Source organism: Symphalangus syndactylus, chromosome 7, assembly GCF_028878055.3.
Source record: "Symphalangus syndactylus isolate Jambi chromosome 7, NHGRI_mSymSyn1-v2.1_pri, whole genome shotgun sequence".
In the NCBI taxonomy this organism is placed as follows: Eukaryota; Metazoa; Chordata; class Mammalia; order Primates; family Hylobatidae; genus Symphalangus; species Symphalangus syndactylus.
Genome location: NC_072429.2, coordinates 40,518,003 through 40,545,700, shown reverse-complemented (window position 1 = coordinate 40,545,700; position 27,698 = coordinate 40,518,003). Strand labels below are relative to the sequence as shown.

At 47.8% G+C, this 27,698-nt stretch overlaps 1 protein-coding gene across 1 annotated transcript; it reads left to right on the top strand.

Moving 5' to 3' along the window:
- Positions 1–16,410: 16,410 nt before the first annotated feature.
- Positions 16,411–27,288, top strand: POU4F3 (POU class 4 homeobox 3). Its single transcript, XM_055285781.1, has 3 exons — positions 16,411–16,462; positions 24,659–24,788; positions 25,104–27,288. Exons 2-3 carry the CDS (start codon positions 24,669–24,671, stop codon positions 25,998–26,000), a joined length of 1,017 nt encoding a protein of 338 aa, XP_055141756.1. The 5' UTR covers positions 16,411–16,462; positions 24,659–24,668; the 3' UTR covers positions 26,001–27,288.
- Positions 27,289–27,698: the final 410 nt, after the last annotated feature.

The following is a 27,698-nucleotide window of genomic DNA, read 5'->3' as shown; positions in this document are numbered from 1 at the left end:
ACACCTGTAATCCCAGCTACTTGGGAGGCTGAAGCAGGAGAATCACTTGAACCAGGGAGTCGGAGGTTGCAGTGAGCTGAGATCACGCCATTGCACTCCAGCCTGGGCAACAAGAGTGAAACTCTGTTTCAGGAAAAAAAAAAAAAGAAAAAACCGAAAGACAAAAACTCCTGTATATTGTGAGAAGAGATCTATTACAATAGCTTTGAAATTATTAGGTGCTTTTAAAAAGTTTATTTGGCTTGCTTTTTTGCTTTCTTCCCTCCTTCCTTCCTTCCTTCCTTCCTTCCTTCCTTCCTTCCTTCCTTCCTTCCTTTCCTTTCTTTCTTTCTTTCTCTCTCTCTTCCTTTCTTCCTTCCTTCCTTCCTTCCTTCCTTCCTTCCTCCTTCTTCCTTTCTTTCTTTCTTTCTTTCTTTCTTTCTTTCTTTCTTTCTTTCTTTCTTTCTTTTTTCTTCTTTCTTTCTTTCTTTTTCTTTCTCTTTCTTTTCTTTCCCTCTCTGGCCCACGCTACAATCTACTCGCCTTGCTGCTGCCCGCGCTGCGGACTGCCTGGGACTGCCAGCGCGCGCCACCGCTGCCTGCCTTTTCTCCTTTGGATGCAGGCACGCGTTCGCCATCTTGGCCACGCTGGGCGCCAGCTCCTGACGCCGAGTGCTCTGCCCGCCTCAGCCTCCCGAGGTACTGGGACTACAGATGGAGTCTCGCTCACCCAGTGCTCGGTGTTGCCCGGGCTGGAGTGCCGTGACGTGGTCTGGCCTCGCGACAGCCTCTACCCCCCGGCCGCCTGCCTTGGCCTGCCAGTGTGCTGGGATTGCAACCTCTGCCCGGCCGCCGCCCCATCTGGAAGGTGGGGAGCGCCTCTGCCTGGCCGCCCCTTCTGGGAGGTGAGGAGCACCTCTGCCTGGCCGCCCCGTCTGGGAAGTGAGGAGCGCCTCTGCCCGGCCGCCCCGTCTGGGAAGTGAGGAGCGCCTCTGCCCGGCCACCCACCGTCTGGGAAGTGAGGAGCGCCTCTGCCCGGCCACCCACCGTCTGGGAAGTGAGGAGCGCCTCTGCCCGGCCACCCACCGTCTGGGAAGTGAGGAGCGCCTCTGCCCGGCCACCCACCGTCTGGGAAGTGAGGAGCGCCTCTGCCCGGCCACCCACCGTCTGGGAAGTGAGGAGCGCCTCTGCCCGGCCGCCCCGTCTGGGAAGTGAGGAGCGCCTCTGCCCGGCCACCCATCGTCTGGGAAGTGAGGAGCGCCTCTGCCCGGCCACCCATCGTCTGGGAAGTGAGGAGCGCCTCTGCCCGGCCGCCCCGTCTGGAAAGTGAGGAGCGCCTCTGCCCGGCCGCCCCGTCTGGGAAGTGAAGAGCGCCTCTGCCCGGCCACCCATCGTCTGGGAAGTGAGGAGCGCCTCTGCCTGGCCTCCCATTGTCTGGGAGGTGAGGGGCGCCTCTGCCCGGCCGCCCCGTCGGGGAGGAAGTGAGGAGCGCCTCTGCCCGGCCGCCCCGTCGGGGAAGAAGTGAGGAGCGCCTCTGCCCGGCCGCCCCGTCCGGGAAGAAGTGAGGAGCGCCTCTGCCCGGCCGCCCCGTCTGGGAAGAAATGAGGAGCGCCTCTGCCCGGGCGCCCCGTCCGGGAAGAAGTGAGGAGCGCCTCTGCCCGGCCGCCCCATCCGGGAAGAAGTGAGGACCGCCTCTGCCCGGCCACCCACCGTCTGGGAAGTGAGGAGCGCCTCTGCCCGGCCACCCACCGTCTGGGAAGTGAGGAGCGCCTCTGCCCGGCCGCCCCGTCTGGGAAGTGAGGAGCGCCTCTGCCCGGCCGCCCGGTCTGGGAAGTGAGGAGCGCCTCTGCCCGGCCACCCATTGTCTGGGAAGTGAGGAGCGCCTCTGCCCGGACACCCATCGTCTGGGAAGTGAGGAGCGCCTCTGCCCGGCCACCCTGTCTGGGAAGTGAGGAGCGCCTCTGCCCGGCCTCCCATCGTCTGGGAGGTGAGGAGCGCCTCTGCCCGGCCTCCCATCGTCTGGGAGGTGAGGAGCGCCTCTGCCCGGCCGCCCCATCCGGGAAGAAGTGAGGAGCGCCTCTGCCCGGCCACCCATCGTCTGGGAAGTGAGGAGCGCCTCTGCCCGGCCACCCACCGTCTGGGAAGTGAGGAGCGCCTCTGCCCGGCCGCCCCATCCGGGAAGAAGTGAGGAGTGCCTCTGCCCGGCCGCCCCGTCCGGGAAGAAGTGAGGAGCGCCTCTGCCCGGCCGCCCCGTCGGGAAGAAGTGAGGAGCGCCTCTGCCCGGCCGCCCCGTCCGGGAAGAAGTGAGGAGCGCCTCTGCCCGGCCGCCCCGTCTGGGAGGTGAGGAGCGCCTCTGCCCGGCCACCCATCGTCTGGGAGGTGAGGAGCGCCTCTGCCCGGCCACCCATCGTCTGGGAGGTGAGGAGCGCCTCTGCCCGGCCACACATCGTCTGGAAAGTGAGGAGCGCCTCTGCCCGGCTGCCTCATCTGGGAAGTGAGGAGTGCCTCTGCCTGGCCACCCATCGTCTGGGAGGTGAGGAGCGCCTCTGCCCGGCCGCCCATCGTCTGGGAAGTGAGGAGCGCCTCTGCCCCGGCCACCCATCGTCTGGGAAGTGGGGAGCGCCTCTGCCCGGCCACCTATCGTCTGGGAAGAAGTGAGGAGCGTCTCTGCCTGGCCGCCCCGTCTGGGAAGTGAGGAGCCCCTCTGCCCGGCCGCCCCGTGTCTGGGTAGAAGTGAGGAGCTCCTCTGCCTGGCCGCTCCGTCTGGGAGGTCTACCACGGAGGCCAGAAGCAATGTGGGGGCTGGACGTGGTGGCTCACGCCTGTGGTCCCGGCACTCTGGGGGGCGAGGCGGGTTGATCACTTCGGGCTAGGACCAGTCTGGCCAACTTGGCGAAACATGAAGAATACAACAGACAAACCAACCAACCAACTCAATGACAACAAAACAGGTCTACCCTGGAGTCATACTCTAATTTTTTCTATTTTCCTCCCTTTCTGATCCTTTATCCCACTTTCTTTTTCTTCCTCTTCCTTCTCCCTCTTCTTTGTCAAATAGAGGATTGAGTTATTATCACTGATCCATATAAAGTCCCTCTCTCATTTATTTTAACTCCCACCCCCATTTCTATTCCCCGACTTCCCATGTGCAACCTTCCTAATATGTTTGATACGCATCTTTTTGTTTGTATGTATTTTTAGAAAATGTTTATTGTTTTTGTATGCAAAAAAATTAATAAAAAAAAAGTTTATTTGATATTTTAGATGTTTTTCAAAATAAAATAGATAAGAAGCTATCTTTCAGTGCCCCCATGATTCCCCAAATAGTTATGCCTATTTAATGTCTCTGTGGGTTCTAAAATAGCCCATCTGCCCATCCAGGTATAGAATAGGAGATACTGTTGAGGACCCCATGTTTACGTAAGGGTTCAGGCTAAAATTCTCACTTGGGCTCTTAATGACATGAGTTAACCAGCATAACATTAATCTCTGCTGTCTGACTACTGCTAAGCATTGCAAAGAATAAACAAAGAGATTTAATGTTCTCAATTTAGAAGGGTGTCACTATGTGCTAAGTCTCTCTAAGATGCTTAGTAATAATGTAGGAAATTTGTTGTTATTTAAAGATCAGCTAGGTGAGACTTTCTTCAATAATCCTAAAAATAGCACATTTGTATTTAAAAATGTGTATGTTTAGTGAGTACTTTCTTTTCTTTTTTTTCAGATAAAGCCTCACTCTGTCACCCAGGCTGGAGTGCAGTGGTGTGATCTCCGCTCACTGCAACCTCCACCTCCTGGGCTCAAGAGATTCTAGTGCCTCAGCCTCCCATGTAGCTGGGATTACAGGTGCCCACCATCACGCCCGGCTGCTTTTTGTATTTTTAGTGGAGACGGGGTTTCACCATGTTGCCCAGGCTGGTCTTGAACTCCTGACCTCAGGTGATCCACCCACCTCTGCCTCCCAAAGTGCTGGGATTACAGGTGTGAGCCATGAGCCCGGCCATGAGTACTTTACTTTCAATATCTACCCTGTCCAGCACACCAGCACGGCACATGTATACATATGTAAGAAACCTGCACGTTGTGCACATGTATCCTAAAACTTAAAGTATAATAATAAAAAAAAAAGAAAGAAAAAGAAAAAAAAAATCTACCCTGTCGCCTAGGCTGGAGTACAGTGGCACGATCTCGTTGGCTCACTGCAACCTCCGCCTCCCGGGTTCAAGCAATTCTCCTGCCTCAGCCTCCTGAGTAGCTAGGGTTACAGGTGCATGCCACCACGCCCAGCTAATTTTTTTTTTTTTCGTATTTCTAGTAGAGATGAGGTTTCACCATGTTGACCAGGCTGGTCTTGAACTCCTGACCTCATGATCCGCCCACCTCAAGCTCCCAAAGTGTTAGGATTACAGGCGTGAGACACTGTGCCCAGCCACAATATCTGATTATCTTTCAAAATTTTATTTTAAAATATATTTAGGGAGTGCAGGTACAAATTTCTTACATGCATATATTGTGTCATGGTGAAGTCTGGGCTGTTAGAATACTCATCACCCGAATAATGAACATTGTACTCAATAGATAACTTTTCAACCTGATTATGATCTTTTTGGTAGCAAGAACAAGTGGCTGCAAGTACCAGTTAAAAATATATTTTATTACTTACGTGATACATAATACTCTAAGACATTCAGACAATACAGATGAATAAATAAATTACAAAATATCTCTACAAGGGAATACTATGCAGTCATTAAATGGCTAAGGAAAAGATTGGTGAGGGAAAGATACCCACGTTATGGAAAAATGCCCATGATGGCCAGTGTCACCACCACAACAATGGTGACAACTATCATTTATTGAAGGCCTGAATGTTTTGGACACTGAGCACTTTGCCGACATACATTTATTTTTCCCCCTGAAAACAGCCCTATGCTTAGATACTAAATATTATTCTATGAATGCAGACACATTACCCTCTGTAACTTTTCTAAGCAAGGGTAGAACTTTCTGGCCCCTAGGCTTGAACTGATGTGGGGACTGAAGAGCTGAGCTCCATTTGCCCATGCTGTCCAGCTACAGGTCTCTATAATTGCTTTGTGGGCGAAATGGACACAATTTAAGATGTGAAGTTGCAACAAGATATTTTGAAACCAATGGATATAAGGGGGCTGTCAATTCAACAAACTTTCCCCAATGTTCTATGTCAGAATAGTTCCTTTTGGTGGTCTAGACAGGCCCAAGCATTTGGGCTATATATAGACTTTAGCTAGTTCTTAAGAAGCATATGATGGGAACTTCTTAAAATTAATGTTATTTACCTGCTAAGATGTAAATGCTAAAAGGATGTGGTCTACATTATGTACAAGGGCTCTGTAAAATGTGATATTAGAAAATGGAAATTTTATGAGTTCTGGGAACAGAAACAGGTGATGAGAGCGAAATGGGGGAAAATTCTAGTTTTTGCTTCATTGTTATAACTTAATAATCCAAAATACTTTTAAAAATTATTAATAATACAAGTACAACATTCTAGGGTTGATTGTGCTCACTTTGGTTCCATCAAATTTCCCGTTCCTGAAAAAAACCCTTCCGCTTAAAGTGAGGGCATTTTACACCAGTGTTCTATGTTCATGGGGCTAAATTTACAGAATTCCAAGCTATAGAGGCATGCAGAATTGTTAAATCTAACTTCCAGCCTGAGGTATAAATTCTTCTTTGCCTGGAGACTTCTAGGATGGGTGGTATTAGAGTGTAAAGGATGAGACCTCAACAGGCTTTGCTTTTAGATGATCCTCATTGATGAAGGCAGCTACGCTGTGGACTTGGGTGTTGTTTAGCTTCTTAATTCTTGGTTACGAATAATAGTAGAATCTACCTCGTAAGACTCTTGGAAGGATTAAATAAAGAAATCTCAGTAAAGCCTCTAGCACAGCGCCTGGCACAGTATCCATAACTGTCTTCATCTTCATCATGATCGTCAACATCACAGAGACGAGTAGCCACTGTCGTGATGTGGGGGATTAGAGGCCGCTGCTGCTGAGGGTGCAGCAAGGCCCCAGGGCTACATTTGATCATGAACCACACAACTCATCTTGAAATTCAAAAAGTATTGAAGGAAATTAATAGTGCTACTCCAGTGGACACACGAATGGTGAGACAGTGAAACAGCCTTATTGCTGATATGGAGAAAGCCTGAGTGGTCTGGATAGAAGATCAAACCAGCCACAATATTCCCTTAAACCAAAGCCTAACCCAGGGCAAGGCCCTAACTCTCTTCAATTCTATGAAGGCTGAGAGGGGTGAGGAAGATGCAAAAGAAAATTTGGAAGCTAGCAGAGGTTCGTTTATCGCCATGACACAAAAGCACAAAGTAAAGCAGCAAGTGCTGATGTAGAAACTGCCTCAAGTTATCCAGAAAATCTAAGATCATTGATGAAAGTGGCTACACTAAACAACAAATTTTCAATGTAGATCAAATAGCCTTCTACTGGAAGAAGATGCCATACAGGACTTTCATAGCTAGAGAGGAGAAACCAATGCTTGGCTTCAAAACTTCAAAGGATGTGTTCCCTTATTAGAGGCTAATGCAGATAGTGACGCTAAACTGAAGTCAATGCTCACTGACCATTTTGAAAATCCTAGAGCCCTTAGGGATGATGTTAAATCTACTCTGCCTGTGCTCTGTAAATGGAACAACAAAGCCTGGATGAGCCAGCTGTACTGGCACAAGCCTGAAATCCCAGCTCCTCGGGAGGCTAAATGAGGAGGATCTCTTGAGCCCAGGAGTTTGAGACTAGCCTGGTCAGTGTAGCAAGACTTGTACTAAAAAAACAACCTTGGACAACAGCACATCTTTTTACAGTATGGTTTCCTGAATATTTAAAACCCATTGTTAAGATCTACTGCTCAAAAAAAAGATTCCTTTCAAAATATTACTGCTTATTGACAATGCATCCAGTCACCCAAGGTCTCTGACGGAAATGTACAAAACGTTTAATGTTTTCATGCCTACCAACACAGTATTCACTCTGCAGCCTATGGATCAAGAAATCATTTCAAGTTTCAAGTCTTCTTATTTAAGAAATACATTTCGCAAGGCTATAGCTACCCAAAGATGATGATTCCTCTGCCATCAGAGCACAAAGTTAATTGTAAGCCTTCTGGAAAGCATTTTCCATTCTAGATAGCACTAAGAACACTTGTGATTCCTGGGAGGGGGTGAAAATGTCAACATTAAGAATTTGGAAGAAGTTGGTTCCAGCCCTCATGGGTGACTTTGAGATGTTCAAGACTTCAGCAGAGAAAGTCACTGCAGGTGTGGTGGAAATAGCAAGAAACCTGGCATTAGAAGTGGAGCCTGTTGATGTGCCTGAATTTCTGCTATCACATAAGAAAACTTTAACAGATGAGTAACTGCTTCTCATGGATGAGCAAACAAAGTGGATTCTTAAGATGGAATCTATTCATGGTGAAGATGCTGTGAACGTTGTTGAAATGACCACAAGGTATTTATTATAGACTATCACATCAACTTAGTTGATAAAGCAGTGGCAAGTTTTGAGAGGATTGACTCTAATTTTGAAAGAAGTTCTACTGTGGGTAAAATGCTATCAAACAGCATTGCATGCTATACAGAAACTTTTCATGAAAGAAAGGGTCAATGCATGTGGCAAACTTCATTGTTGTCTTATTTTAAGAAATTGCCACAGCCACCACAACCTTCAGCAGCCACCACCCTGATCAGTAAGCAGCCATCAACATTGAGCCAAGGCCACACACCAGCAAAAAGATTATGAGTTGCTGAAGGCTCAGATAGTCGTTAACATTTTTTAGCAATAAAGTATTTTTAAGTTATGTACATTTTTTAAACATGAAACTATTGCATACTTAATAGAATATAGTATTGTATAAATGTAACTTTTATATGCACTGGGAAACCAAGAAAGTTTGTGTGAATTGTTTTATTGCAATTTTCACTTTATTGTGGTGGTCTGGAATCAAACCCTTAATATCTCCCAGGTAAGCTGGCGTAAGCTTCTAGGCTATTGTCTTTTTACTACGGCAGGGAAAGCAGAGATGTGTAGCCACTCTCTCATTCTTCACCTGTAACAGACATCACTAATTGACCACAGCATTCTTTCTTACCACCTGAACTCATGCTCAGAATCATTCTTATCACAATTCTTCAGACAGCCACCACCAGTTGAATATAGGTGGCACAGGAGATATAACAAACCTATTGGTCTTTCCTGGACAAGACTATCTAACCTTCATCAATTATTTCATCATCTAGTTAACTCGGCATATTAAAGCTGGAGGGGGATTTTTTCCCCCTAGAAACCTTAGGCCAGGTTCTATTTCCAGTGGTGTATGTGGTCGACATTGATTTTGTACTCCTCCAGGGCAGAATCTTGGTAATTTTCATATCCCATAACCAAAAATGGAACCTAACACAGATAGACACTAAACTATGTTTTGATGGATGAATGAGTGGATGGATTTAGCAATTGAATAGGCCCTTAGAAACAGGTCCAGGGTGGAAAAGAGCTTCCACTGCTGATAGTTTTATAGACTTTCACTCCAGATGATGGCTTGACGCCTTTGTGTCTCCTAGGACTGGGTTGTCAATCTAGAAAGCACTGTCCATCTTCCAAACATCATTTATCTCCATTTATCAGAGGATATTATTAGACAGGTGCTGCTGAGGTAGCAAATTAGTTAGGGCTTTTAGTTCTGGGCCTGTGACAAGGATTTGGGAAATGTATTCTGCCAGGGGAGGGCGGGTACATGGTCTCTCTATTACTCTGGCCTAATGACAGCTGCTAGCACTCTGTTGAATGATCAATAACTGGCTGCCAGTCCACCTACTCCTCACTGGCTATTTTAAGGACTGCCATAGAGATCTACCATGGACTCATGAGAAAATATTTGAAAACAATGAAGCCCCTTGTTTCTCCTCTTTACCAGGGTCTAGCTTTGACCTTAGTCATAGATCCTTGAGATGCAGGCAAACCAGGAATCCCTTCAGAGGGGTTCAGCTGGAAGCCGTTTATGACAGGGCAAAAGATCAGTCATTCCCATGCACTTAACCATTGATTGGGGAACGGTTCCACTGGCGCCTAGGCTTTGGCATTGTTGGTGAGAATTTGAGGTTCCAGCTATTTTTGCCTTTGCTGGATTGCTTTTCGTTTTAGTTGCCTGTTTCCAAAATAAAGATAAAGGAAATTTTCCAGGGGCCCAGCCAGTCACCAAAGGATCCTAGTTTAGAAGAAGAGTTGCTTTTATAAGGACAGAGTAAAATAAATAAAAGGAGCATTCCTTCCTTCCTCTGTACTTGTTTTATATACAGAAGCCCTGATAAGAACTTACAGGACCGAGGAAAGTTTTCATCCAATAAAAATGTGTGGGGGCTTGGGGTTTATTTACCCTGTAGTACGTGATAGAATTGATACCACACAGGTATTTCCCTTTTTTGTATTCTCTTGAAGAACAGGTGATACAATGTCTTTAATGGTAATGATGGTTAATAAAAAATACTCAGTGTAGGCCGAGCGCAGTGGCTCATGCCTGTAATTCCAGCACTTTGGGAGGCTGAGGTGGGTGATCACCTGAGGTCAGGAGTTTGAGACCAGCCTGGCCAACATGGCGAAACCCCGTCTATACTAAAAATACAAAAATTAGCCAGGCATGGTGGCTGGCACCTGTAATCTCAGCCACTTGGGAGGCTGAGGCAGGAGAAGGGAGGCAGAGGTTGCAGTGAGCCGAGATCGTGCCACTGCACTCCAGCCTGGGTGACAGAGCGAGACTCCGTCTCAAAAAACAAAACAAAACAAAAACAATAACCAAAAAAAAACCCCCTCAGTATAGACTAGTTAACTTTTTCTTAGAAAGTGAAACTATACTTCAAATTATAAAATGTGTAGAGAATAAGTTCATGTTTCTATCCCCAGCTTAGAAATAAAACATTATAAAAACAATTGAACCTCCCCAGTGATATTTTTTTCCCTAACCTTGTCCTCGAAGGAGCCACCATACTGCCTGGTGTTCATCAGTCTTACCCTTGTCTTTATACTATATGTATGTATCCATAGAAAATAATAGCATTTTTCACATTTTAAAATTGTATATAAATGGCATCGGACCAAATATATCCTTCTGGGAATGGACTAACTGAGCTCATCAGGATATGTGAAATATTTTTTCCCCATTGGTACAGGTAGGAAAAATTTAAGCTAACTTTTGGCATCAAGCGATGGATTTTTCCAGGAGATTTGAAAGTCAAAAGGAGTGGTGCCGTGGGTGGGGGAGTACGTTTCTGTAATCCCAGACCAGGTTAGACCTCCCTGTTATGGACTCTCATCACACCCTGTTCTCTGCAATGTGTAATCACAGTGCTTTTGATTATTTTTATTTAATGATAAAATAATAAATAATTATGTCATGTCTGTCTTTCCTGTTAGAAGGTAAGCTCCCTGAAGGCAGGGACCATGTTATGTCTTGCTCACTGCTGTATCCCTTGTACTTAGCCCACGCTTGGCATACGGCAGGCAGATACATGGAAGATGCTTTATTGCCCACAGTATACAACTCAGATTCCTCAGAACTGCATGCAAGGTCTTTTGTGATCTGGTTCCCATTTCCATCTCAGGACCTAGTTCCTGCTCCTCCTGTCACCTGACCCTTGCCCCTCTGCCTCCTAAAACACCTGCGGTTCCTGAGCTCTCTTTGGCTTCTTGGTTTTGCACATGCTGTCCCCTCAATCTGGATTCACCTACCTTTGTTTGCCCATCGAGCTGCCTCTCATCCCTCAAGGCTCATCTAAGATGGCACCTCCTGTGAATGGCACCTACTTCGGTAATGACTACAGGCAGAGCACCGTGCTCGTCCTCTGTATTCCCATGTCACCATCAGATTCCTCTAGGACTTGATTAATTAATTTGTTGAAAAATATTTACTGTGCTCTTATGCAAGTCAGGTCTTTGTTCTAGAGATACAGAGATGAACAAGACATGGTCCCAGTTTACAAATAAGTCAACAGGATCTAGGAAGGAAATACATGGGGTGATGTGACAGGGTCATTGGGTAGTCTTCTTGAGGTAGGGTAGTTGAGGAAGACATGTCTGACGGGCTGCCATTTGAGCTGACATCTAAAAGGATGTGAGACTGGGCATGGTGGCTCACACCTGTAATCCCAGCATTTTGGGAGACTGAGGCGGGCAGATCAGCTGAGGTCAGGAGTTCGACACCAACCTGGCCAACATGGCGAAACCCTGTCTCTACTAAAAATAAAAAAAATTAGCCGGGCGTGGTGGCAGGGGCCTATAATCCCAGCTACTCGGGAGGCTGAGTCAGGAGAATCACTTGAACCCAAGAGATGGAGGTTGTAGTGAGCTGAGATCACGCCACTACACCCCAGCTTGGACAACAAGAGCAAAACTCCATCTCAAAAAAATAAAAAAATAAAAGAATGTGAGCAAGTCAGTCATGTGAAGGGCTGTGGCAGTATTTTCCAGAATGCATGTCCCATGCCCATTCCCCCTCCCTAAGGATAGGAATTGCATGTAATTTATCTGCTTCCTCCTCAATAGCTGGCATAGTGCTCAGCATACGGCAGGTGCTCAGTATGGCCATCAGAGTATTTAATTAATAAATGAACCAAATTATTTTGACTTGGAATGAAACTTAGTTATCAAACTTGCAATAGCCTTACCTCCAAAGAAATATTTACATCAACCCAAATCAGGTCCTTCTCATGTGCTAATAGCTGTAGGGAGAAAGGAATTCCACTGAACACTGAGACTAGGTGATACCCAAGTGAGAAGAGAAAGGGATTTGCATCATTTTTTTGTGTGCTTCTATTAAAGCTACCCTATGCAGGTGCCTAGCACCAGGCTTGGCAAAGCCTGGCCCCATAGCATTAACATTTTCATAGCATTAAAGATAATTATCCCTGATGAAGTGGTTAGCATGTGCCAGGCATGGTCTCGTTTAATCCTCACAAAACCCTATGATTATTTCCATTTTACAAATGAAAACATGGAGACTTATCAAGGCCTTACAGACAGTAAGGATAAAACGGGCTTGCACTCTGATGTGTCTCACTGGGAAGGCTGTGCTCTTAACCCTACAGCCCAGGGTCAGCTTCAGGTGTGCAAACTGGGGTTGCACAAGGTCCTGTGCTTAGAAGGGGCCTGTACCTGATTAAATGCTCTGCTGTTGCTATCTGGAAATTCTTAATAATTTCTGAACAAGGGGATCCATCTTTTTTTTTTTTGAGATGGAGTCTGGCTCTGTCGCCCAGGCTGGAGTGCAGTGGCACGATTTCGGCTCACTGCAAGCTCTGCCTCCTGGGTTCATGCCATTCTCCTGCCTCAGCCTCCCGAGTAGCTGGGCCTACAGGCGCCTGCCACCACGCCTGGCTAATTTTTTGTATTTTTAGTAGAGTTGGGGTTTCACCGTGGAAATGATGGTCTCAATCTCCTGACCTCATGATCCGCCCTCCTCAGCCTCCCAAAGTGCTGGGATTACAGGCATGAGCCACCGCGCCCAGCCGGATCCATCTTTCATTATTCACTGGGCCCTGAAAATTATGTAGCTGGGCCTGCCTATACCCACCCTGTGTCTGGTGTCAACATATCAGGTGTGGTGAGCATCCTGATTTTTTGATGACCCTGTGTCAAATGCTGTACACACTGAAGTCCAAAAGACAAACTCTTTTCTTCAATATCTACATGCTCAAGTCTAAAAATACATAAGCCTTTTTTCTGATGATAAAAGTAATATAAGCACTGGAGGTAGTAGTCGAGGGGACTATAGTTTTATATACAGTGGAGAAAGATTTTACAAGGAGAAAGTTAATTATGTTGAGTATATAAAGCCCTGTGTCTTCTGTATAAACTTTCATATCCTGCTTATAAATTTCCTTATCCTTAGAATGATTTTTAGACTCACTCTGAGATGGATACCTGAAGAGAAAACCCAAGAATCTGCATCACCCAGGGGAATCTCGGTTATACTTGTAGTTTACTTTCATTCATTAAATGCTAGATAAGCATCTTTGACTTCTTACTTAAATAGTAATTCATTTGTGTTGTGAAATACTCGTATTCCTCCTGGCAAACACCCGCCTCATTTAGAGAAGATGAGTTAGCTTATATCTTGCACATTTCTTCTGCCTTCTCCAAATCTAGCCTGTCCACCCTCAGCCTCCTTCCCTTTGCTAAAGCTGAAGCTAGCCCCAGTGGGGTTTACCACTTGATCTCTCCTGCTGGTGATCCCTGGGCCCTCTCTTGCCATGAAAGGACTCATATTGTGGAGGCTGCAGTGTTGTGGCTGGTCAGGTAACTTCTGTTACTTAGCAACTTTCTCCAGCTTTGTTAAGTTGGGCTGTTCAATCTCCTTAATGAATAAGAGCATCAAGCCAGGTAATTGATGCCTGGACGTTTAGCTCATGAATAATTGACTGTCTGGGTAATCCTAGATACATTTCCTCGATCAGATTGTACAATGGAACAGTCATGTCATAGCCAGTGTCGACTTTTTTTTTTTTTCTTTGTCCTAATCAGTTTTATGATGTCAGAAATCTGCTTTCTTGACCCACAGGCTCAGGTGAACAACGGGAGCAGTGATCCTCCCAAAGCCAGGACATGCTTCCTCTTTCCTCCACAAGAGCTCAGCATTTCCCCTTTAGTTTGGGCTTAGAAAAGTTTCAGCTCTTCTTGTTTATCTTTTCAGGTATCTTTTCCCACATACATCGGGAAGGCAATGTGGTCTAACAGGGAGGAGGGGACTGGGAATTGGGTTTCCTGGGCAATGCCAATCACTTACTCTGCAGCCCCAGGCCAAACTTTGCTTGTCTGACTCACTTATTCATTTATTCATTCATTCAATACACATATTGAGTATCTCCTGTGTGCCAGGCACTGGAGATTTCATAACAAACAAGGTTAGCCTTGTCTGCTTTCATGGAGCTTATATTCTAGTGAGTGTTCACAGGTGATTTTAAAGAAAAGTAAACCAGTAAAGAAACAAGTTATTTTCAGGTAGTAGTAAGTGCTAGGTTGAAAAGTAAGAATGAAGTAATGGGATAGAAAGTGACTGACGCGGGGATGGGGTAGATGGAAGTTAATTTTGATCAGTGGTCAGGGAAGATAAGGGAAGTCCTCTCTGATGAGGTGACATTTGCTAAGAACTGAATGACTAGGAGGAGCCAGCCACGTGAAAAAGTGGAAGAAAGAAGATTCTAGATAGTGGACCATGATGGCAAAGGTTCTGAGATGGGAATGGGGTTAGCATGTTTGAGGAACAGAAGGAAGGCCACAGAAAGATGGGACCACGCTATGTGGCAAGGTTGATGTCCACATTGGCCACTCATCTTTGATACCTTCTAAGACCACAAAAAATCTATGTGATCTCCCCGGTCAGTCATGGGGGCCTGAAAACGGGATATGGATGGAGCTAAACTTTTCAAAATATATGCCTCACGGATGGCACAGACAGTGACTCTCTTCATATACAAAATTCTGATATTGTCAAAATTCGACTCAGGTTAATTGATTTATTCAGCATATATTTATTGAGCTCTAGGCAGTTTTTGTGGCAGTAAGCATACAGAAATGTCTAAAGCCAAGTCCCTGCTCTTATCAAGCTTATGTTCTATTAGGAAAATAGACAATAGACTACTAAATTAAATATAGCTATAAGGTATATAAGATGATGAGTGCTTTAGAGAAAAATAAAACAGGAGAGGAAATGTGGGAAGGTTTCACTGAGAAGGTGACATTTGACCTGACACCTGAAGGAAGTGTGACAGTGAGCCATGCATCTATCAGGGGGAAAAACAAACCTCCCTGCCACCTGCCTACCTCTAGTCTGAGTTCTGCCTCTTTTATGAGACTTTTCTCTTTTTTTTTTGAAATGGAGTCTCGTCTTATTGCCCAGGCTGGAGTGCAGTGGCATGATCTTGGCTCACTGCAACCTCTGCCTCCTGGGTTCAAGAGATTCTTGTGTCTTAGCCTCCCAGGTAGCTGGGATTACAGGCGTGTGCCACCACTTCCAGCTAATTTTTGTTTTTTAGTAGAGATGGGGTTTCACCATGTTGGCCAGGCTGGTCTCAAACTCCTGGCTTCAAGTGATCCACCTGCCTCAGCCTCCCAACGTGCTGGGATTACAGGCACCTGGCCCTTTTTAATGAGACTTTTAATCAAAATACTTATAACTGTCCTGCTTAAAACCTTGCACTGCACTTAGAACAAAACATAAATTGCTTACCATGGCTTTTAAAGTCTTATTTAATCTCTTCAATTCTCCAAACTCATCTCCCTTTCCTCTCCCTCTTGTTCTGTTGGCTCCAGCACAGTGGCCCTCTTCCTGATCCTTGAGCATGCAAACCCATTTCCATTTTGAGGCACAGCCCTAACTGTTCTGTCTGCCTAGTAGACTCTTCCTAAAGATTGCCTTATGGCTGGTTCCTTCTTCCTATTCAGCTCTTCTCAACTCAAAGGTTTGCCTGACTCACCCAAGCCCTTTGGCCCCTCTCCACCACATAGCCATCCCCCACTCATAGCAGTTATCAAAATCTCTCTGATCAGGAAAAGTTACCACTTATTCACAAACGATGCAGTCATTTCCTTCGGCAATGAAACTGGCCGGTTACGTATAATGTGCTCTTTGGAGAAAAAGGAGGTTATAAATGTGAAATGAAGTGTAACAGAGTACCTATCCACCATATTGTGAAGTTTACAACCCCTTAGAATATGACATCCATTTCCAGAGCCTTCTATTTACCACCAGACTTGGTTCTGAATTTTAAAAGACTCAGTTGCAAGTGCATGCAAAAGTTTCTACACTGCTCAGGAAGATGCAAGAGCAGAAAAAATGGATAAATTACCCTTCTTACAGAAAGAAAACAAAGTCTGAAAAAAATCACAGAGAAGAGCTTCTAGGTTCTTCATATTTGTAATTTACCAGAACTTAGATGCTAAGCCCCATGAGTGGGTCAGACTTTCATTGTCTTGTTTTTAAGATTTAAAAAAAGTTTTTTGAGAAATATAATAAATTCTAGATAAATATACATGGGAAGAAACAGAATGGGGTGGTATTTGCTGTAAGTATTTTGTTTTGTTTGTAAAGTGATGAATAGTAAGGGGATAGCAAGTCTGTAAAACCCCTCTGGGCTAATGCGTTAAAATATGTCAAGGTCAAATCATGTCAAAAGCTGACATAATCTTTCACTCCCGTTCACCCCAAATGGCTTAAACCAGACAGAAGACATGGGCCTTGGAATGTGAGGTGTCCACCACCACTGCCACCATCACCAACAATCCACCCTCTTCAACTCCCACACAGGAATTCACTAGGTCAAAATATCTTGATTCCTCAGGCTGGCAACTTTCAGTAGTGCTGTGTTTAAGGCTATAGGACAAGCAAAAAACAAAGCCAAAAACAAAAAACAAAACCCCACAGATGATAGTGAAATAAAGAGGTAAGTGTATAAGTTTCTCTTAAACCTACTTTTTGGTGATACATTACCAGAGGCTGGGAAATGAAAGAGCTTTAAAAAAAGGGAGCTGTTTAGTTTCTCCTTCGTAAGGAATGCCTACCACCTCTGGTCCCCCAAGGAAGAGAAAGGAGTGTGTTTATGTGAAGAAGGCTTTATCTGCCCTGCATCCAACTGAGATGGCCGCTCAGTTTGGCCTGCTGGAAGGAACTCAATGAAGCAAGAGGGCCAAGATGACTGATCTTTGTCCCCAAGCCTCTCCACTCCTAGCCCACCAGGTGAACACACTCTCCCTCCATTTCCAAAGGTTCAACCATGAATGAGTCATCACTGTTATTTCCAATTTGGTGCATTTTTTTCCTTTTCAAATTCAAGAGACCCATCAATTATTTAGGACTCCATGATGATCTCAGGCACTGACACCTCCCTCGGTCTTTATAGCTTTTCTGAAGGGAAACCATCTGGCCTTCCTTAACTTGTTCATCCCTGGGCTTCTCTCCCTGCTCGTTAAGGTGTGGCAGCCACGGAGAGAGCCAAAACCATCAATATTTCACAGCCGTAATTAAAGTAAGCTGAGAGCTGTCAGCCTCTTGCAACTGACTCCCTTTTCCAAAACAAGCACTTGGCATCTTGAGCAGGGGGCACAGAGGGAGAAATGGGCCGTTTGGCTAAAATTGGGGTGGAGGAGTGAGAGAGCCCAGCATTTCATTTAACAGGACCTCCTGGAGTTATAAACCTGCCAGACTGGAGCAGCAAATTCCTTGGCCCTGAAGGGCTGGCAGAGAAGGGGGCTGGCCTCTCAGGCTCTCTTTTGGCAACTCTTGAAAGGGACTAGAAGTTGGGCAGTGGGGAACTTCAGCTGATCTGCATCCACCAGCCTAGTGGGAATTAATCCTGGGAGCTCAGCAAATGCTTCCCAAATCAAAGGGCGGGGAATGGGTGGGTGAATCATGGTGCCCATCTCTTCGAGACTGTCTGCCCCATCTCACGTGGTCCCCAGGTACCAAGACCCACGCCACCATCCAGCCAGGCAGGCAGGGGAGCCGGGAGGCCTGTGATTTATACATCTATTAATTACCTTCAGCATGGAAGAACTGCCTATAAACACAGTGGCACTTCAGATAAAACTTTCATGCAGCTATTTAGATCCTTTAAAATATAAATGGTTTCCTCTAAATTTTTTATCATAAATCAGGGCATGGAGCTAGGCGACAAGACGCCGATTTCCCCCCTGATGGGAGCAAAGCCTTCACTTGTTTTCTCTCTTTCTTTTTCTTTTCTACCTTTCTTTTTCTTCTTCTTTTATTTTTCATTTTTATTTTTATTTTTATTTTACAGAGGCTGGTTAATGGCTCTGCTTTTCTTTGCTGAGTCCAGGGCTTAAGGGGGAAGTCAACAAGTGGCAAGAAGTTTTGCTTCTTTTTCCTGGAGACTGCGTACTATGTGGCAAAAGCCTGTGGTCTCTGATCAGCAGACCTGAGTTCAGATTCTATCCCTACCACTTATTCAGTGTGACATCTTGGAGCTCACTTAACTTCTCTGAGCCTTAGTTCTTCCCTCCGCAAAAAAAAGGAGTAACAGTACCTACCTTATAGATAGGGTTCTGTGAAAATTAACTGACAGAATGTACAGAACCAGCACCTGAATAAGAGCTCGTGAAGCAATGAGGTGTGTACTGGTAGACAAGTCACTTCACCTGTCTGAGCTTCAGTTTCCTTATCTACAAAGAAAGGCTGAGGGGGTAATGTTCACTTCTAGGGAGTTATTGCGAGGGCTGAATAAGACAACAGCAGACTCTGCACTTCTTGCAGCAAGAATCATGTGGAACTCATTCATCACTGTATGCCCAGACCTAGCATATGCTGGACACAGAGGAGGTGAGTATTTGATGAATACATGAGGCGAGAGAGCCTTACTTGTAGAGGACCTTACAGAACCATCAGAACTTGATTTCCATTTATGATGATGGGTTTGGCTTCCATCCTCTTTCCCAGATCCACACTTAGAATGTTGACTTACCTCCACCAGAGGGGACGATGGAGCCTGTGTCCCTAATCCTCTTGTAGTGATGAGGAAACTGAGACTCAGAGCCCATGAGTGACTTGTCTAGGGTCACCCAGCAGGTTAGCCATGTATCCATATTTGAATCCACACCTCCGGTGCTCTGTCCACCACCTCTTAATATTCAAGCCGGCTGGGTAAGAGAAATGGCCTAATTCTTTGGCCATGGAAGAGATGAAAACCCACTAGGTCACATGGGGAATTGACCTTACGGCTTTGAACTTTAAGATGTCTATGAATTGCAGAAGAGGAGAGCAAAACCAGTCCTCATCTTCCAGGATGGACTCATTGAGTCCAGATAGCACAGAGCTAGCCATGCTGCTGATGACACAGATATTCTCAAGTCTGGAGCTCAAAGATGAACACACAGCAGGACCTATGGGTGGAGGGGGGAGAATAAAACAGCCAAGCACTGAATGTAGGAAATGATTAGAAATAGTCTCCTCAGCAATGGCACCTCAGATCCAAACAATTGATCTTGATTCTCCATGAAGCGGTAGAATAAATCCAGAAAAGATGGGAACCTTTCTCTTCCACGCTGGACCTTGACAACCCAATTCCTGCACAGCCATCAGAAAGCTCCCAGTTCATTCACTACACTCCAGCCATTCGAGCCTTCTTGCTCTTCCTTGAACTTCCTGAGCTGGCTCCCACCTCAGGGCTTTTGCCTGTGCTGTTCCTTATGTCTTCCATTTTATCCTTCAGGCCTTGGCTCAACGGTCACTCCTTCCTTTTCTACCCATATATTCTCGATTCCAGCGCTCTGGTTTATCTTCTCTGTAGCAATTATCACTATCCAAGGCTATCTTTTTTATTCCTTACCTTCTGCAGAAGCCTCAGCTCCATGGGGGTATGAGGGGCGGAGGTGAGTGGGAGGTGGGAGTGAAGTGAGTGGGAGTGAGGAGTTGTCTGTCTTGTTTAAAGCTAAATTCCTATCTCCTATCATGGTGGCTGCCTTTAGTTGCCCAGTAAATATATGTTCAGTGAAAGAATGTAACTAGGAAGGTGTATCAGAGATCCCTTGGCTGGGTCCACTCATTTTTTCAGATGGGGAAACTGAAGAGGCAAGAACCTATTTGGAGTCCTACTTCCTGAGTCCCAGGGCTCTGTCCATGGCGGGGCGTCTGGGAGGGAGGGGAGGGCTCCTGGCACGTGCCGAGCCCTCACGGACGGACGCTCGGCCTGCGGCCCCTGAATCCCTCTGGGCATCTCGGATCCTCTGAGCCCCTTTGCAGACAATGCAAGGCAGCGGCCGACAGACGAGTCCGGCAGCAGCTGCGCAGGCGGCGAGTACATGTGAGAAGTTTGTGAAAGCAGACCAGAGAAAGGGAGAAGAAGGCAAGTCAGGCGGCTGTGAACACCTGGCCAGGCAGCCCCACCAGCTGCCTCGCCGCGCGATGGCATCTTGAGTTCGGGCCCTCCTATCGGGGCCATCTCCCATTCCACCCTCCCTGCCCCTTTTCCAACTCTCCAATGTGGGGTTTGGGAATGAAGGTGGGTGGGGGTAGCTGCTGGCTTCTCCAAGTGCAACCTGTGCCTGGCCAGCCTCCGGAAGCAAGAAGAGAAGTAAAACCTGCTCACCCTACTCCCTTGGCCCCTGGGCTTGGAAGATGGGATAACTTAGTGCCAGCCCAGGATGTTAGGACTAACTAACTAACAAACCTGAGCTCCGGAGTCAGATAAACCAAGGCTCCCATCCCCATTCTACTACTGCCTAACTGTGTGGCCTTGGGCAACTTAGTCCTTCTATGCCTCCCTTTTCTCATCTGTAAAATGGGGATAATGATATCAACCTCACAGGCTTGATTTGGAGACTCAGTGTACAACACTTCTAAAGCATCTAGCTCAGAGTCTTGTGCATAGGAACCACTCCATAAATGGCCCTTCTTGTCACCATCATCATGGGCACCCCTTTGGCCAGAGTTCATTAATTCAACATGAATTACATCAAGCTCTTAATGTTGCCTGGCCTGTAGACACAGGCACTGGAAACACAGGCAGTTCTTCAAGGAACAGAGGTCATAAAATATCACGTTCTTACTAAGAGATAATAAGGGAAAATGCAAAAGACATTGGAAGCTCAAAGAAGGAAGACTCTGAGTTTCCATGAAACTTACATAGTTAGGGCAGGATTTTATAATAATAATAATGATGATCCAGGTGACAAGGGTATAGATTAAGTTTTTCTAAATGCGAGTCCCAGATCCTCTGCATCCAAAATCATGGATGTCTATTAAAAATCAAGTTAGTTTTTGAGGTCAGCATCTCTGGGTGTGGGCCTGTAGTGCTGTAGTTTAAGAGGTTGCAGATGATTCCTACTCATACTAAAATTGAGAACCGTGGCCCACAGGAAAATGCATCTGCCCCCAGGCCCCTACCCCCTTTGCATCTCTACAAGGCTAGTCCTTCTGGAGGATATGGTGCCTTGTGCCCTGACTTCACCTTATATGTGGCAAATCTATGTCCTTACTAGACTCTGAGCTCCTGAAGCAGTGTCTTCTATATCTTCAAGGCCTTCCACAAGACTCTGCTGTTAGTAGGTATTCGGAAATGCTTATCGAATGGGGAAAATTCTCCCTTCGATGTCGCATGCATAAATGCCCACATAGTCCTTACATGGACCTTCACATATTTTGTTTGGCCCATAAATGATATGAGTGTGTGTGTGTGTGCGTGTGTGATTGTAATTTAATGCCATGGTGGTGGTGGGGGGTGGATAAGTGCTCTCTAGTTTACGACAGCTTCGATCTTTCCTTTTATCCATCCAGATAATTTGCTCAATTTTATTTTACTAGTTTTGCACCTTATAGAATTTAAGTTTACAAATTCTGAAAAGTGTAGAGGCTGTTACAAATTGCTGTCTAAGGCTGTCCTTCCAATTGCTTTCTCTATGGTCTTTTCCCTCTTTTATTCTCCAGTGTCCAGTCTGTTATCTCCAAGGCCTTCTCAAAAAGACTGGTTCTTAAGGATGGATATTGTCTTACCGCTGCCTGCCTAGAACTGCCAGCAGACCTTCTTAGAGGGGAAGATGGGAAAAACCCTAAAACTCACGGGACCAGACACAGGTGTGTTTCTTGATTTGTGATCCTAATGCCTGGGGATGCCGGAGTAGGGGCTGGTAAGGTGAAGGTCAACATTGGAGGCATGCGAGGACCAGTTGGTTTTGTTCTGTTTCTGACTCATGCCTGACCTCTATGCTGGCCAGTATCTCCCAGACCCCTGAGAGGACAGAGCAGAGAAAGAATGGATATGAATCCTTTCTCTCCCAGTTTCTAGGGGTTCAGCTTCACAGACAACTAAGGTATTATGGAGTGAGTATGGGTCTCAGGGCATCGTGGGGCCAGGCAAGATACAGACCAGTGTATCCCTGTGTTTCATTCCCCTTTTCCCTTTGGGCTTCCAGCACTGGGAAGAAAACAAAGACTGAGTGGTCTTAAATCCTAGTGAGTGATAAAATAATGCTGCATTCAGCTCTGGGGAGTTGAGAGTCCCTGGAGATAAGTTCCTGACATGCTCAAAGTATATTTCATTCAAATTAACCAGAATGATAGTCTTGTTAAAGCTGGAAGTCTTTGTTAAAGCTTAGCAATCATCTTATCCAGCCCACTCCTTGTAGGTAAACTGAGGTCCAGTCAGGATCACCCATACTCCGTGTCAGAATGCAGCCCCAAATCTAGCCCTCCTGCAGCCCATGGTTCTGATGTGTATTCTGCACTTCTAGAATCTTGCCACCCTTGTGCTCTATGTCTTGTTCATGAATCTACCTCCCTTCTACTGCTTGGCAAGTTTAGAGTTAACTTTCTGAAGTGAATATTAGACTGGTGACTCCTTGAGTGCCAGGATGGAATCTGATTCACATCTGTGTCCCAGCCTTTGGCATGGGGTCTGGCACAATGCAGGTGTTGGGTGGAGAGCAAGGATCCACAGTACGCACGTGCAGACAAACCGGGCTCCAGGAGGGTGACTCGGGCCACCCCCACTCTCACATGCTTTCTTTTCAAGTTGAGGAAGAAGAGAGGAACATGTATTCAATGATATCAATGCGCCAGGCACTGTGCCAGGTGCTTATCCCAGTGCATTCCTCACAACAATCAATGGGAAATAAATGATCATCCCCATTTTACAGATGGGGACACCGCAGTACAGAGAAGTTGAGAATATCTCGTGGTTTCAGCCAGCAAGAGGCAGAGGCGCATTTTGAATCTGAGGCCAGGGCCTGAGCCCTATGGCACCAGGTTGTGAGGGAGTTTACTGAGCACCAATTTCGTGGCTCAATGCTTTTCTTCTTACCCTAACTCTGAACATCTTCACCAGAACCCAAGGAGGCAGACGGTAGTGCAATTCCCATTTAAGAGCCGCCAAAACCAAGGCTCAGAGGGCTTTAGCGAAAGGGCTGCGCTTGGCTCTAGGCACTTGGGCTGAGTCTTTTTCCCACCATCGCAGGGCGGAACCAGCGGAGGGGGCTGGCTCGGATGGGGAAAAAAGCAATTGGAGGGCGCCGAGGAGAAGAGGGAGCCCGTATCTCTCAGGGCGTCCTCTTGGGTTAAGGGATGGTCCCCTCCACCACCCCACCCCACCTCGTTCAGATTCTGGGAAACCCAGCACGCACATACCCTGCACAACAGGCAGCGTGGGGTCTCTAAGCCCGGAAGATGGCTCTCTCAGCGGAGGCAGTGGCCCTGGCGAGGGGGTACAACTGCACGCGCGGGGTTTCTCTCCGAACCGGAGTGCAGCGTAGTCGCGGTCCAGGATTCCCCATCCATTATTCACGATGTTTACTAGCGCGGGGGAAAGGAGAGGAAAGAAGAGGGAAGTAGAGAGAAAAAGAAGCTAGGGGAGGTGGAGGCGGCCAGTATTAACCTAGAGAGCCCTCAAGTTCCGAAACTTCGAGAAGAAAGACCAAGAGGCTAAGGCGCCTGGGACGCAGCAGGCCGTCAGTAAATATTTGTAAGATGGATGGATAACTGGGTGAGTGAGTGAATGGGCTAATCATTAACCCCTCTGACCCTTGTTTTCCTCATCTGTAAAACGGGATAACGTCACCTACTCCATACGGTGGGTATGAGAATCCCATGGGCAATCTCTAAATTGTCTAGCACATATTAGGAACTCTTAAACGGTAGCTGTTGTCACGAGGAATTGGCTTGCAAGCTCTGGCTGCCCAGCAGAAGTGCACTGAAGGACTCCCAGGCCTGGAGGGCCATCCTGAACTGTCCCTATTCTAAAAAATACTCCACAAGCTTCCTTAGATGGGAGGGTTGGAGAAAGAGTGGGCCAAGTTACCTCCCTCAAATGAAAGCAAGAAAGGCAAGCGCGGGGAGGAAGCCACTCCTGGACTGAGAAGGCAGTTACTGCCTCTACCTCTACCCCGGAGCGCGGTTGAGGGAGGGGGGCAGGGGTCACTTGGGGCTCGTTCTGGCAGCCCCTCACCCTCCCCCGGGCCCGTCTGGGCGCTTGGAGGCGCCTCCTCGCTGCGCCGCGGGACCGGACTCTGGTGGACCGCTTGGGCATGAGGCCAGGAGGGCCCTGGAAATGGGCAGTTTGGCGGCAGCCGGGCCGACGGAGTGTGTGTGTGTGTGTGTGTGTGTGTGTGTGTGTGTGTGTGTTGGAGAGAGGAAGTTGGAGTAGGGTCAACTTCCTGCCCCAGCTCAGCCCAGGCCTGCCCTTTTATCCTGGCAGTTCGAGCTGGGACAGGACGGAGAGGTTTGGGACTTTTGGGGTGGCATGGGGGAAGGGAAGTCCACGAAGAAGAAAGAATCCGAAAGGTCTGGCGGGTTGGAGCCAGGCGGGGCGGGGCGGACTGGGAGAGGCCAGGCCAGGCCCGGGTATAAAGGCTGTGGAGGGGGCGGCTGCCGCGGGCGTAGAAAGGCGCGCCGCTAGCTGCTGTCTCGCCTCACCTCCTGGGCCGCCCCTGCGAGTCCCGGGCGCGTGAGCACGCCTGCGCGAGCCGGGGCCCTTCCTGGCAGGCTGCTTGTAAGATGAGTGAAGAAGCAGGTGGGGGAGAGGGGAGGCAGCGAGCGAGAGGGCGAGGGGAGCGCGGGCGCTGAGCAGCGCTCACTTGGAGAGCGACAAGCAAGCTAGACAAGCCTGATTCCATGTCCCCCGCTGCCACCCTGCCAGGAGGGCGAAGATGATGGCCATGAACTCCAAGCAGCCTTTCGGCATGCACCCGGTGCTGCAAGAACCCAAATTCTCCAGCCTGCACTCCGGCTCCGAGGCCATGCGCCGAGTCTGTCTCCCAGCCCCGCAGGTACGTAGTGGAGCATAATTACCGCTCTAAGGCACATTTTTTGACAGGCACTAGCTTCATGTTTTTTTCATGTCGCCCAGAACAATCGCCGCTGTCTGAACCCCTCTCCTTGTCTCCCCCGCTTTCTCTCCCGGCGCGCGCTCTCTCTCATTCATGTCTCTGATCCACACGTCTGTTCCAGCAGAGCTGCTGCCTCCGTATTAATTTTTATGACCTGGGCTTTGAGGAGAGGCATCTCGGTTGCTTGAAAATGTGTTTTAATCCTGTGTTGACAGTATTCCCTACTGACCGTGCTGTGCGCCTTCTCGCTTGCAGCTGCAGGGTAATATATTTGGAAGCTTTGATGAGAGCCTGCTGGCACGCGCCGAAGCTCTGGCGGCGGTGGATATCGTCTCTCACGGCAAAAACCATCCGTTCAAGCCCGACGCCACCTACCATACCATGAGCAGCGTGCCCTGCACGTCCACTTCGTCCACTGTACCCATCTCCCACCCAGCCGCGCTCACCTCACACCCTCACCACGCCGTGCACCAGGGCCTCGAAGGCGACCTACTGGAGCACATCTCGCCCACGCTGAGTGTGAGCGGCCTGGGCGCTCCGGAACACTCGGTTATGCCCGCACAGATCCATCCACACCACCTGGGCGCCATGGGCCACCTGCACCAGGCCATGGGCATGAGTCACCCGCACACCGTGGCGCCTCATAGCGCCATGCCCGCATGCCTCAGCGACGTGGAGTCAGACCCGCGCGAGCTGGAAGCCTTCGCCGAGCGCTTCAAGCAGCGGCGCATCAAGCTGGGGGTGACCCAGGCGGACGTGGGCGCGGCTCTGGCTAATCTCAAGATCCCCGGCGTGGGCTCGCTGAGCCAAAGCACCATCTGCAGGTTCGAGTCTCTCACTCTCTCGCACAACAACATGATCGCGCTCAAGCCGGTGCTCCAGGCCTGGTTGGAGGAGGCCGAGGCCGCCTACCGAGAGAAGAACAGCAAGCCAGAGCTCTTCAACGGCAGCGAACGGAAGCGCAAACGCACGTCCATCGCGGCGCCGGAGAAGCGTTCACTCGAGGCCTATTTCGCTATCCAGCCACGTCCTTCATCTGAGAAGATCGCGGCCATTGCTGAGAAACTGGACCTTAAAAAGAACGTGGTGAGAGTCTGGTTCTGCAACCAGAGACAGAAACAGAAACGAATGAAGTATTCGGCTGTCCACTGACTGCGGCAGGGCGCAGCGTCGGGAGCTGGGAGAGCCTAGTGCTCATCCCTCCCGGGTTGGGGGGATGGTTATCGGGAACTCCAAAGCGTTTCCTAGGCAAGTTAGGCTCTCTCCTCCGGAGCCACAGACTTTCCCCCTTTGTCCCGCCTAGTTGCCTCCGGCCTTCTCTTTCTCTTTCCTTTCTATTCCCACCAAAAAAAGTTTTGGCTCTGGGAAAATATTCCAGAAGGGCGGGCCTGAGGGTACTTGTGCTGTCCGTGGTGCTGAAATTTGCTCTCGGGCCCGGGGCCGCACGACTTCAGAGCAGGAGCCCCAAAGCAGAGGACAGTGAATTGGCCCAACCGCCCGAAGCTAGGGTGAAAATGCCACTTTGCTAAGCGCGATTAGGCAAAGGGTGAAGGGATAAAAAGGAAGTGATCAATAATAACACAAAGTCTAGGATATCTAAGGGGGACACAAACATGCACTGGAGATTTATTAGAGTATATAAAATACATGTATGTTTCCAAAGGATAGCCTTATACTCCCTTCCTTGCCTAAATTCTATTCACCTTATCCTTTGGTTTGCCGTAAATTCTCATAAGGTAGCATGAAGATTAGGTTCAGGGAAAGTATGCAGGGAGTTGTGGGCTCCAAGTTGCCATTTTTTTCGTGGTAAGTAGGGTTCCAAAACAGGTGGGCCCGGTCTGGCGACTGAAAATTCTGGGATCGCTTGGCTGTTTGTAAGAAGCTGCCAGCACCAGCTCCGGCCATCTTTCACGACCTACTTGTGTTTGAGGAGTAATTACTGCTTGCTGGAGAGCGGGAGTTGGTAGTGTTCGTACCCGCTGAGGACCCTCTGACCCCAGCCCGCTGCTCTTGCCAGATTGCCAGCTCAGCGTGCAGTCGGCTGCTGGAAAGTGACTGTAACTTCTCTGCGTTATATGCAAGTCCTTTCAACACGTCTAACCTCGTTGTGCTTTTGTTATTGCTGTTGTTGTTAACATCATTCATTCCTATTATTTATTTAATTCTGCTTCTTTCCATTCCCTTTATGTGGGTGTCTTTCGGTGGAAGTTCACTTACAGTTTTGTGAGGGAAGAGGAGTGGGACCATCGGCCTGAACCCTTCTCACCCTGCCCCTCTAGCCCAATTTTATTTTATTTTTTCGTTGCTTCATGTAGTTTGCGTGTTGCTGTGTGAACTTTCGTTTCATTCTCTGAATAGGTACAAATAAAATATTACGTTTTCTTCTCTCTTTACCCCTTGAATTAACTTCTAAAATAAATGCTTTATTTTTCAACCCGAATCAAAGTGGTTTTATTTTTTCTCAGAGGCTAAGGGGTACTAGCTTTGGAAAGGATTTAAAAAAGAGAACCCCAAAGGGCTGGGCTGTCAGTTTCTGCTGCCAGCCCCCAGCAATCCCTTCTCCCCACTCCTCTTCCATGGCAGACTCACTTGGAGCTCCTCGTGGGAGACCCTGCGGCTTGTGTCTGAACTTGAGGTTTCAAGGCACTTCCTTCCATGCCTCCCTGCCTGCCATCTACGATACTCTGCCCAATTTGACTTAGCTAGTAAACTTTGAAGCCGGACTAATAGGAATTCGAGCCTCCAATGCCTCCACTCACTGGCAGAACCATCCTGAGGCTAATTTCTTAATTTCTCTAAGCCTTCTCCAACAAGATTGCTTGTCTGCAGAATGCAGGGACCAACACTTAC

Excerpts from the sequence above, each read along its gene's own strand:
- POU4F3 (XM_055285781.1), top strand. The coding sequence starts at position 24,669 with ATGATGGCCATGAACTCCAAGCAGCCTTTCGGCATGCACCCGGTGCTG. Across the intron at positions 24,789-25,103 it reads TCTGTCTCCCAGCCCCGCAG|CTGCAGGGTAATATATTTGG; the intron begins GTACGTAGTGGA and ends TCTCGCTTGCAG.